This window comes from Myotis lucifugus, unplaced genomic scaffold (genome assembly GCF_000147115.1).
Source record: "Myotis lucifugus unplaced genomic scaffold, Myoluc2.0 scaffold_652, whole genome shotgun sequence".
NCBI lineage: Eukaryota > Metazoa > Chordata > Mammalia > Chiroptera > Vespertilionidae > Myotis > Myotis lucifugus.
This window is the reverse complement of record NW_005871700.1, coordinates 178,534-190,871: the sequence shown is the minus strand read 5'-3', so window position 1 is coordinate 190,871 and position 12,338 is coordinate 178,534. Positions and strand designations below refer to the sequence as shown.

Here is a 12,338-nt window from a genome sequence, read left to right as displayed (position 1 = left end):
ACGCCCTCCAGTTCACCAAGCCTCTGAAGGAGCCAGGCCTTGGCCAACTCTGTTTTAAGAAACTTGGGGAAGGCCTACGGCCAGCACTGCCTCGGTCGGAACTCCACAAACTGATCAGCCCTTTGCAATGTCTAAACCACGTGTGGAAACTCCACCACCCCCAGGATGTAGGCCCCCTGCCCCAGCCTGCTCACCCCTTCCCCTACGGCAGACTGCCCCATCCCTTCCCATTCCACCCGCTCCAGCCCTGGAAACCTCACGCCCTAGAGGCCTTCCTGGGCAAACTGGCCTGTGTAGACAGCCATCAGCCCCTGCCTGGCCCACCCCTGAGCAAACTAGCCTATAGAGACAGTCAGAAGCCGCTGCCTGGCCCACCCCTGGAGCCCAGCCGCCCACCTTGTGGCACTCATGACAAGTTTTCGGTGGAGGAGTACCTGGTGCACGCCCTGCAAGGAAGCGTGAGCTCCGGCCAGGCCCACAGCCTGGCCAGCCTGGCCAAGACCTGGTCGGCGGGGGGCTCCAGGCCCCAGAAGCCCAGCCCCCAAACTGAGGACAGCGAGGGGGTCCTGCTTACTGAGGTAACTAACCCCCCAAACACACACATACCACTCCCACCACCACCAAGTCCAGGGTCAAGGGTAGCAGCTGGGAGTCAGGGGACCTGCTCTGGAAGAAAGGGCGTCGCTGGAAACCTGCCAGACCCACTGTCAAGTTCCCACCCTTTGGGGGGATGGTTTTCTCTTTATCAAGATCACTCAGGCATGTGATAAGAAGATGAAATCATAGCAAATTGCTATCGCTGATGAAAAGCATTGTCACCCACTCAACCTCCAGGCTCACTTTTCCGTCTTTTTAGCTATTTCTGTTTTTGGTCTGATTGGTTACCTCATTACTGCTGATTGTGTGCGTGTGTTATATGAATAATACATATGCTGAGAAATGGGAATAAGCAAATATCACCCTCAGAAGTTACCCAGGACCCCCGACATGAAACATGAGGCTTTGGCCCTCCTTCACTCCTCCCCGTCTTCCCCCTTTCCTCTAGTTCTCTTACCAGATAATTTTGTAACCGTAAATGATTTTCCACACTTACATTTCTGGGCTTTATTCCATCCATCTTTGAGGTTATCCCTTGGCCCCTGCCCCCTTCCCTGTCCTTCCCTTTCTTCTACCTTTTAGCTCCCGAGTTATATTTTCTCATTGTCAACATTGAGACAATGTCCGTTTCTGTCCCACAACCACAAGTCTGGGAGGCTTTTCATCACACGGACCAGCTTGCTTCCGGCAGCACGTGAGGCACTCATTTGCCTTCACCTAATTCCCATCACCCCCTCTCTGGGTCCCGCCCTCCCAACCCCCAACTCGGTGATGTCTTTGGTTGTGAGGGCTCAGCCCCAGCCTGGCAGCCTTCCTGACTGTAACGCTTCGTCCCCCTGTGGCCTGGCCACTGAAATGGGCCTCTCTCCGCCAACTCCAGAAACTGAAGCCGGTGGATTACGAGTACCGAGAGGAGGTCCACTGGGCCACGCGCCAGCCCTGCCTGGGCAGAGGCTCCTTCGGAGAGGTGCACAGGATGGAGGACAAGCAGACTGGCTTCCAGTGTGCTGTCAAAAAGGTAGGCCCCAAACGTGTGCCAGAGCTCCAGGGGCTGGAGAGGGAGGCCAGGGCGCCTGTCGCACTCCCTCTGCCTTCCTTCGAGGTAGGCCCAGGGTGGCACGGGTCTAATTGCTAATGGAGCCCGGCTCTCCTGGCTGCCCTGGCTCCGTCTGGGAGCTGCACTTGTTATGCGTGTAAGTGAGAGGGGATTGAGAGTGTGCACGCAGCCTGGGCCACTCCTGAGGCCATGCCAGGAGCAGGTAACCCTGGAAGACAGGTGGATCGCCATGACATGCCTGTGAGGCCGAAACCCCTAACCACATAGTGGGGCCACCACACCTGGGCCATAAGGAATTGCAAGAGCAACACCTCCACCTGACAGGTGCCTCCTGGAGGAGTCTGTGCGTCGGGGGAGTCAGATCTGGTTTGAGTTTGGTCCTGGGTGATGGACATTATGAGGAAATGAGACTTAGCAAGAGACCCAGGCTTGTCTGACTAGAATCTGCCTCTGAAACACTTCTCACGGAGGGTGGGGAGAAGGACTTGTGGTCCTAGGATTCAGCTAGAGACACAGGCATGCATCACCTCTCCACTCTCTCATCTCACCAAGTTAGAACTGAGACCAGAGAGCCACGTGCCTTGCCCAAAGCCACACAGCTGGGCCTGAAACGGAGGCCTCCTTCTGTCAAATCACACACAGGCCCACCAGCCGCACATCCACATACCTGGAAGGTGTCAACCCTGCTCCCCTTCTGCCCCCTTTTCTCCTCCCTCTGGCTCTCAGCTCATCTTGACTGGAAGCCACTTTGTCCCTGGCCCAAGGCCAGCATCCAGGACCTCTGAAGCCAGAAATCAGAAACATTTCTGTGGGCCATTTCCTTGGCCTGCTGGCAAGGTGAAAGAGACTAGCTGAGAGATGGACCTTGTTATCAAGCGGCTTTTGTCAAGGACATTCTGGTCCCTAAATGGAAAGAAACCAAGTAGCCAGACCAGGGCCTGTGCCGAGTGGACATCAACTCTGCCGCTGCCATGGATGCCTGTGGCTTTAAGGGGTGAAGATACAAATTTTGACATTGATGCACCTGGCTTCCCTGGCTTGTACCTGGGCCAGGGTGTTAGAGTTCTACAGTTGGAGCCTCAGGGCGACAGGACGAGAGAGGGGACTATCCGTAGGTATTACCCCAAACTTCAGACACACTGTGTCAAATAAGCAAGCTCTGCCCTCGCCAACCCCCACTGACCAAAACATGTGCGGAGCTCCTGCCAGCGTGGGTCATCTTCCACTGGGATGCCAGGGCCTCGTGCCTGACCTCTTCTGCAGCAGCTCCCTCCCCAGGCCATCGGAGAAGGCGCAGCTGTCCCTCCTGAGAGGGTGTGAAGTGTCCTGGAGATGAATGGTCAGTGCTGGGGGCTTAGTCACCGGGCTTCTCAGCTGTTCCCCTGATGAGGTTGTCAGAGTCCCAGGCAACAAGGTAAACAACCCGAATATAGTAGAAGAGGACACATCCTCCGTCTCTCACCAAGGCAGTGAGGGAAGCTCCAAGCACCACTCGGCTGCCCACCCATCCACTCAGCGCTTCTGCTTCTGCTGGAGCATCCACTCTCCCAGCTCCCCTCCTGCTGTCCACGGTCTCAGTGGGGACGGCTTGTTGGCAGCCCACACAGCCGCCCTTGGCTGGGCAGACAGCCCCGCCCTCCTCTCCTTTCTCTCAAGGGGTTCTTTAGGATGTTCATCTGGAAGGTCTGAGAACCAGTTCCCTGCTGAGGGGTAGGATGGGGGGACAGGGTCAGAGGTCAGGCTGCACATAGGGTCAGAGCAAGTCGTGCACTGTCTAATGCTCCCTGGGGAGGATCCAGCACACGGTGAGGTCAGCGCTTCCTTGGTCCTCCTAGAACATCCATGGCCCCAGGTCAAATGCTGATTGGTCATGAGTCTGGGGTTTAATGTGGAGTTTTTGTTTTTTAAGGTTTTGTATGATCTTACTTTTTTAAAAAAATAGATAATTTTATTGATTTCAGAGAGGAAGGGAGAGGGAGAGAGAGATAGAAACATCAATGATGAATCACTGATCGGCTGCCTCCTGCACGACCCCTACTGGGGATTGAGCCCGCAACCCAGGCATGTGCCCTTTACCAAAATCGAATCCGGGACTTTTCAGTCCGCAGGCCAGTGCTCTATCCACTGAGCCAAACCAGCTAGGGCTGATCTTACTTTTTAATTGCAAATAAATATAGGCTCATTATAAAAGAATTCAAATGATACCCAAAAAGCAAAAGTTTCCCTGTTCCCTGACCCCATTCTCAGAGGTAACTATTCTTTGACATAAATCATTTTAGACTTGTTATGTATATATAAACATGTAGTTGTTGTCTTTATTAAAATGAGGTTGTACCCTAGAGGTTGTTCTGTACCATGTTTTCTTCATGTAATAATATGTCATGGGCAGATTTCCTTACTGGTACATATGCATTGTGCTAGTGCTTTTAACAGCCAATATATAAGCTCTCATCTCAGCAGCGGATGAATTCATAGGGTCCATGACTCCTCTGTGTGTGTGTGAGTGTGATGTATAGATGCACACACACATTTTTATGGGGAAGGGTCCGTGTTATTTATCAGATTTTCAAAGGAATCTGTGGCCCAAAGAGGGTTAAGAACTATTCATTTGAGAACATCTGGCTCAAGCATAGAATTCTGGGAGCCTCCTTTTAACTCTGCCACTGACCTGGGATAGCGTGGCCGTGGCCAAGTAAAGCCAGCTGCTGCCAAGCACCTGCTCTGTGGAGATAATGTGAATATCAGCTCACAGGCTATTGCAAGATGTAAATAACCAATGATTAGTGTAGAATAGTACCTGGCATATGTTAAGTGTGTATTAAATATTAGTTCTCGTTAACATCCTTATCTAGCCCAGTCCCTCGCTTTCTGGATCCAGAGCAGGGAGGTGGACCCGATGGGCGGCTGGCCTGGCTGCACAGCCTGTGTTCTCCCCACCTGGCTCCCTCGGGACTGCCCTGCCAGCCTGCGCTCCCTGAGCTGGCACAGATTTCTAAACCACCTTGTGTTTTGAAGAGTCCCCTTTGACCCCCCTTTGGTTGGGTGGGTGGGAATGCTCTTAACATGGCCGGGCCACTCTAGAGGGACTTACGAATCTCTTAAAAGTTAAAGCAGGGGTCCCCAAGCTTTCTTTCACAGCTCTTCATGTCTCAGTAATAATTTCATGGCACCCCAGGCCAAAACAAGTACCTAACAGTTCCATTTATTAAGGAATTAGGTCCAATAATGTCTTTATCCTAACAACTTAGTAGCCATTTGAAAAACAACACATTGAAATTGAAAGAAAAATTTTCTTCTGTTCTTAACCAACCATAATTACTACTGGGATGCACTCATTGTTGGGCACTGCACAACTTCTCAAACTTTGAAATCAGATTGGACACCATCACCTTCGTTTCCTGCTCCCCATGTTCCCCCCGAAGTATGTATCACAGCAACCTCCGAAAACCTCGTTTCATAAAGAGCTACCATCAAAGGAATACTCGGCAACCTCGTGTTGAAAGTGAACTATCGCAAGCCAGCAGTTTACTCGACGTCCCATAAACGTACATCGTTGCTATTGCCCCCAAAGTAAAACATTCTGGCGTGGCCTTCGCAGTTCTCGGTGATGCCCCAGGTGCTTCGACTAACAGTTTGGGAGCGCTCCGTACAAGTCCCGTTGGTGAATTAGCTCCAACTCGGGTTCAGAGCTGGAAACACTGACAAAGAGTCAAAGTTCATGCGAGTTCATTAACAAAACCAGATAGTATTCTGTATGTAACCAGAAGAGAGACATTTTCCACTGATAGGCAAAAGTCCAAAAACCCCACATCGTCAGCGCTGTTTGCCAAGTCAGCACGTCTCCCTCCAAAGAAAACGGCCAGGTCCTGACTGATTTTTTCCAGCCTGTTCTGCTACCCCTGGCGCCCCCTGGTGGTACCTCTCCAGCGGTTCTCAACCTGTGGGTCGCGACCATCGGAAAACACATCCTGCATATCAGATATTTACATTACGATTCATAACAGTAGCAAAATTACAGTGATGAAGTAGCAACGAAAATAATTTTATGGTTGGGGATCACCACAACATGGGGAACTGTATTAAAGGGTCGCGGCATTAGGAAGGTTGAGAACCACTGCTAGGCGAACACGAGAACCCCCAGGAGCCGGGAGGAAAGTCTATTCAGGAAGCCCAAGCATTTCCTCAGCTGCTCTTACTTGAGCTGGAGGAGGAGGTGGGAAGCTAGCACTTCCTGAGCACCACTGCTTGCCAGGCCCGGTGCTGGCTGTCACCCCTCCAAATGCGCGCTCTTCCCAGGAGCAGAGGCCACTGCCCCCACCTTTCACTTATGGAAACAGGGTTTAGGGGGATTGATCTACCTTTAGAAGTGGCTGAGCGAGGGTCTCTGCCCAGGGTGCTCGTATGAGGGTCTGTTCCTTCCTGCCACCCCATGCTGGTCCCTGCAGAAAGGAGGGGGGGTGCTCAGGCCGGCCGGTCCCCAGCGGGAGGGTCCTTGGCCAAACCCCTCCCCGGAAGCCTTCTGTGCCCAGATGCTAGGGAAACAGCTGCACACAGAGCACACAGCACTGCCCCGTCCACGTGGACGTCTTAGTCCTGGGAGGAAAGAGACCAGCGTGAGAGTGAGCAGAGTGCTGAGGCTCAGAGGCACTGACAGTCGGAGTCTTGATAAGATTCAGAGCCCAGCATCTGAAGAGTCGTCGTGGGTGTTGATAGAGGAGAGGTCCTGTGTCTAGAAATTGTCCAGGCATTTGTGCTGGGGGGAAAAAAAAAAAAAGTTCTGTGTTTGGCAGATTTGAGGGTGGGCAGCCTGCTGAGAGCCAGGATAAGGATTGCAAGTTTTTGTGTTTTCACACCCGTCAGCCCCTCAGAACTTTAATCAAGTCCTGGGAGTTGCCCCTGACCCCAGGCGTACACAGTTTAGTTTCTGAAGGGCCTGTAGGCCCACCAGGGCCCTGCCTGGCCTCAGAATCGTCCCTGGGCACATCAGCAGGCTCTGTGCGGGGAGCATCCGGGTCCTCACAGGGTGACAGGGAGCCCGCCCTGGCCCCTCACCCTGACTCACAGCCACCTCCGGGCCCTTTCAGGTGCGAGTGGAAAAGTTTCGGGCAGAGGAGCTGATGTCGTGTGCCGGGCTGACTTCGCCCAGAATCGTCCCTTTGTACGGAGCAGTGAAGGAAGGTCCTTGGGTCAACATCTTCATGGAGCTGCTGGAAGGTGAGGAGCGAGGTCCCATGCCTTCTCCCTCAAAATTCAGAGCCCAGGGTTTTCCCGAGTCTTACCAGGTTCACCTTGGTCCCCACTCCACCCGTTTTTAACCTATTACCCTGTGGCACTGGCGGGAAAGGCCTGCTTTCCACCACCCGCCCTTGTCCTCGGCTTGGAGGCCTGGAAGAGCCCCATGTCAAGGCTGGCCATTGGTCTTAGGTGGCTCCCTGGGCCAGCTCATCAAGCAGATGGGCCGTCTGCCGGAGGACCGAGCCCTCTACTACCTGGGCCAGGCCCTGGAAGGGCTGGAATACCTCCACACCCGCAGGATCCTGCACGGCGATGTCAAAGGTGAGGCCCTGGTCCCAGCGGGCTTCCTCTCCCGTCCTGCCGGCTTCTTCCCCAGTCTGCGGGGCTCCCTGGTCATCTCCAGGGGCAGGGCCGGGGCCAGGCTGACAGGGCTGTGCGTGGGAAGGGGAAGTGTTCTCTAAGCCCTCAGTGGGTGGTGCCCCACTACACACGGGTGACCACTGGGGGGAGGGAGGCCGCAGAGCTGAGTAAACTCTGCCCCTGTCCCCTCACTCTTGGAACGCCTGCCTGCTGCCTGCCTTGAGCCTGAACTGATACCCTCCTCCCTTCCTCCACGACGAATGAGCCTAATCAAAAGCAGCAGCTGCCGTGGAGGGTCAGCCAGAACATTGCCTCACTGGAGGTCCAGGGTGGGCCGGGCCCGACGTGACTCACCTGTTCCTCTTCTTCCCCGGGCGGCCCGGCAGCTGACAACGTGCTCCTGTCCAAGGATGGGAGCCGGGCAGCCCTCTGTGACTTTGGCCATGCTGTGTGCCTTCGACCCGATGGCCTGGGGAATTCCTTGCTCACAGGTAAGCCCATGCCCTCCCTCCCCATCCCCACCCCCCACCCCCGCCTATTGCCACGATGATCATAGCCAGTAGATCAGCTGCCTCCTGCACACCCCTACTGGGCATGTGCCCGCAACCAAGATACATGCCCTTGACCGGAATCGAACCTCCAAACCACCCTAGAGTATTATAAGGCTTTTGTCAGACTTAAATGCAATAACGCATGTCAGCTGCTCATTTCTGATGTTCCCTTTACACAGAGGAGAATGGAAAGGCTGCGTGCCTGGCCCTAGGTCCCAGGTCTTCTCCCAGACGCTTCCATGGCTCCATCCCTCTTGTCTGGCCTTCTGGGGGAGCTGTGCTCCCAGCCTGTGACCTCGGCCTTCCCGCGCCTTTGAGAGCAGGTTCTGGAGGCACAAAGGCCTGAGCTGTGTAGCTGGAGAAATATCTGGTTTTAACTTTTTAACTTATATTTTTCTGATCATTAAAGTAATCTACACCCATTGTAAGATATTTTGCAACTACAGAGTTACATGGTATAGAAGGGGAGGAAAAAAGGAATTCTCACCATTTTCCTTTCTCAGAAAGATAACCATGAAATTTTAGATAATTCCTTCCAGGTATTTTTGGATTTTTTTTCTGTACATAGTTAAGGCCATTATAACCCAATTCTGTGCCCTGCTTTTTTTCATTTGTAACATTAAGCATAAACTGGTTTCATTTTGATCAAAGGAAAAACAACCTTTTGGAAAAAAGTGCTTACTTGTTGTTAAAGGGCTGTGATGGTGATTCTGAAGTTGTAAATTGAACATGGACACCTCCTCTCCACTCTAAAATAACTTGGGGGGTTTTCTTATTACAAAAAATAATTTCTTTTCTAATATATTTGCAGGAACTAGAGCTAAGCGAAAATAAAAACTGTAGATCACCAGAACAAAAAACGCTATTTACATCTGGTATCAATCCTTCTAGCCCAGTGGTTCTCAACCTTCTGGCCCTTTAAATACAGTTCCTCATGTTGTGACCCAACCATAAAATTATTTTCGTTGCTACTTCATAACTGTAATGTTGCTACTGTTATGAATCATAATGTAAATATCTGATATGCAGGATGGTGTTAGGCGACCCCTGTGAAAGGGCCGTTCGACCGCCAAAGGGGTCGCGACCCACAGGTTGAGAACCACTGTTCTAGCCTTTATGAACATAAGTTTTCTTTTTTCTTTTTTTTCACTTACTAAAATTTCAGGAATATGATACCATTCATTAGTCTTCTACAACCTAATTTTCAATGTCCAGGCCCCTCCCCATTTTAAAAAAGCACCTTAAGGATTTGGTCCAAAGGGCAGCGTCCATATTTGGATGATGTATTCTTTGTACCAGTCCCAGCAGAACCCCTGACTTAGCTCATCCCCAGCAGGTTTGATATGAAAGCACTTTAACACAGACAGGTTCAAGGCATCTCAGGAATAGACTGGGGTGGTCATTGCCGAAGCTCTTGCCTATCAGAGGTCACAGGTGACTTCTGTCTCCCTTGCCTCCTCAGGGGACTACATCCCTGGCACAGAGACCCACATGGCTCCAGAGGTGGTGATGGGCAAGCCCTGTGATGCCAAGGTGGACGTGTGGAGCAGCTGTTGCATGATGCTGCATATGCTCAACGGCTGCCACCCTTGGACCCAGTACTTCCGAGGGCCGCTCTGCCTCAAGGTCAGTGACAGCACCTGAGACAGCCAGGAGGGACAGCCAGCAGGGCCACGGGGCTCTGGCTGCAGGCTGGAGGTGGCCTTGCATTTTAGCTGCTCTGCAGTGGCAGAGGGGAGCAGGGAACAGGAAGAGGCCTCATAAATGTGGGATCCTGGCTAAAATACGTGTCCCCCAACTCTGAGGGGCCAAGGGGAGATCCTAGGTGAGGGATCTCCTTGAGTTCCTCGCAGGTCTGAGCTCTCCTAGGTCTACACTCTGGGCCCCCTCGCCTGCCTCCTGACAGGCTGGGCCCGGAGGTCCTGGGCGTCTTGCTGCCTAGCTCTGACCTATCCTACTTGCACCCTCTTTTCCCCTTTTCTTGGAAAAGTCTCAGACTTCACTCTACCCCAGGTCCCTCCAGTCCTTATGACCAACCCCCCAGCACAGCAGGGTGGGGAGAGTGGAGAGAAGCAAGAAGAGAAAGCTGGGGAATGAGGGGGAGGCAGGCCTCACGTGTTGCTTTTTTGTTTTATGAATATGTTTGTATTGATTTCAGTGAGGAAGGGAGAGAGGGAGAGATAGAAACATCAGTGATGAGAGAGAATCATTGATCAGCTGCCTCCTGCACGCCCCACACTGGGAATCGAGCCCACAACCGGGCATGTGCCCTAACCGGGAATCGAACCGTGACCTCCTGGTTCATAGGTCAGCGCTCAGCCACGGAGCCACCCCAGCCAGGCCTCACATGTTGCTTTTTTGACCCCCAGATTGCCAGCGAGCCCCCGCCTGTGAGGGAGATCCCGCCTTCCTGCACCCCTCTCACAGCCCAGGCCATCGAGGAGGGGCTGAGGAAAGAGCCTGTCCAGCGAGCATCTGCGCTGGAGCTGGGGGGGAAAGTCAACCTGGCGCTGCAGCGCGGTAAGAACCTGTGCTGGCCGGAGGGCAAGAGGGGCTGCGGCTAGCGTAGTGGTCAGGAGCAAGGCACTCGGCCTGCCGGAGCCTTGGTTTCCCCAGGGGAACATCAGGGTTGGTTAGACTGTGCAGAGGCCGTGCTCAAGAGATGGGGGGAGGGGGTTACAACCTCTAAAGGGGGCCCAAACTCATTAGTCATCAGAGAATGTGCAACAAAGCCAGCTATCACTCTCCAGCCATTTGAGCGGCAGAGCCTGAAAGCTGGCAGCACCAAGTACTGGTGGGGATGTGGGACAGGAGGCCTCAGGCTCTGCTGAGGGCGCCTGCCAGAGCCTTGGTCAGCACTCAGGCAGACACCTGCAGACCTGTGAGCCACCCTCCAATGGGGGGCACGCTGCCAAAGGGATTCTCACCAAATCCCTAAGGGGACACACTGAGGACGGCACTGCAGCCTCGTTTGCGGGAGGGGAACTGGGTGCAGTGGGGTGTCCCTCCCTGGGAGGTAGAGAGGCCAAGGGTGGGGGACGCCTCACAGAGCACCACCCAGCAGTTAAAGCAGCTCCATGTTCACAGAGCAGCCGGGCTGCTTAAAACCACAGTGCTGGGTGGAAAGAGGACCAGCGGAGCGAGGCCCACAGCACAATGCCTTTTTTGTAAATTAAAAAATCGATAAATAAAAACCACAAACACTTTGCAGGAATGAGATCAAACCCAAAATGGCACATTGAACATAACGGAATGTTACCTGGGAGGTTGGCAGGGGAAAGGCAGTGGTTATGGGAATGAAAAGGGAATAAATAAAACAGGAGAGGGACCTTCTGTAGCCCCCAACCCCAACATGGACGTTACAAGGATGGCTCAGGGGCTGAAGTGCCCCCCACTCCAGAGAAATGGTGCCCTGGGGAAGCCTGTGGGAAAGGGAGGAGTAGAGAGGGGGTCAGGGAGGCCAGTTTAGCTGGGAACTTGAGTTGGTGTTACCCCAGAATGGTTTTTAAATATTCTCTTGACTGTTAATATTAACGAAGTCCTCGTCTGGAGCCAATTCTGCCCTTTTTCAACTTGCTGCTGTGACCTAGGAAGAAATTGAATAAAAAAACAGAAATACTGTCCACTTGCCACTGTAGGAGGCCATCCGATGGGAGAGGCCTCCTCTGGAGCGCACGCTGCCCTCCTACTGTGTGTCCCTCAGTGAGGCCAGAGCCCTCCCCACTGCTCGGTGCTGGCCCGTGGCCCCCTCACCCTGTGTGCTCTCTGTTTTGTAGTGGGAGGTCTGAAGAGCCCTTGGAGGGGAGAGTACAAAGAGCCAAGACATCTGCCGCCGGCACTCCAAGGCCATCCGCCACCACACCCAGCCCACTCTCACCAGACCCTGCAAGCCCAGCCGGGGGAGCTCTCACCAGGGGCCCCGGGGCCCCAGCCAGCCGAGGACACCACAGGCGGGGCCCCCAAGCTCCAACCTCCTCTACCTCCAGATCCCCCAGAGCGAAACAAGTGCCCAAGCCTGAACTGGGGCAAGGAGGAGTCTGGGATGTGGGAACCCTTGCCTCTGTCCTCCCTGGACCCGGCCCCCAGCAAAAACCCCAGCTCGCCAGAGCGGAAGGCCACCTTCCCGGAGCAGGAACTGCAGCAGCTGGAAATAGGTACGGCCTCTGGGTCCCAGGCTTCCTCCCCTTTCCAGCCCCTTCCCCATGGATCGGCCCCTGCAGTCTGTGCAGGAAGACCCCTGGCCGCACAGCCGGGCCCCTCCCAGTCTTTCACAGCCTCCTTCTGCTTCGTTTTGCAGAATTATTTCTGAACAGCCTGTCCCAGCCATTTTCTCTGGAGGAACAGGAGCAGATCCTCTCGTGCCTCAGCGTCGACAGCCTCTCCCTGTCAGATGACAGCGAAAAGGTGAGTCGGCCGTGAACCGGGCACCAGGGCACAGAGTAGGTGTCCAGCTGGTGAATGGGCTGTGTGCGAGTAGTGGGTAAAGAAAGGGAGAGGGATGGGGTCAACCCTTCCTGCTGGGAGGGGTCTTCACTGGA

The 12,338-nt window shown here is 53.8% G+C and overlaps 1 protein-coding gene across 1 annotated transcript in view; it reads left to right on the top strand.

Annotated features, from left to right (window-relative positions):
• Positions 1-12,338, top strand: part of MAP3K14 (mitogen-activated protein kinase kinase kinase 14) — a 43,286-nt gene that overhangs the window by 27,670 nt on the left and 3,278 nt on the right. The window contains exons 5-13 of the mRNA XM_023746291.1: positions 6-578; positions 1,478-1,615; positions 6,739-6,868; positions 7,079-7,210; positions 7,636-7,740; positions 9,263-9,426; positions 10,170-10,320; positions 11,577-11,954; positions 12,098-12,204. Coding sequence (XP_023602059.1) covers positions 6-578; positions 1,478-1,615; positions 6,739-6,868; positions 7,079-7,210; positions 7,636-7,740; positions 9,263-9,426; positions 10,170-10,320; positions 11,577-11,954; positions 12,098-12,204 — 1,878 coding nt within the window. The remainder of the gene's footprint in view (positions 1-5; positions 579-1,477; positions 1,616-6,738; positions 6,869-7,078; positions 7,211-7,635; positions 7,741-9,262; positions 9,427-10,169; positions 10,321-11,576; positions 11,955-12,097; positions 12,205-12,338) is intronic.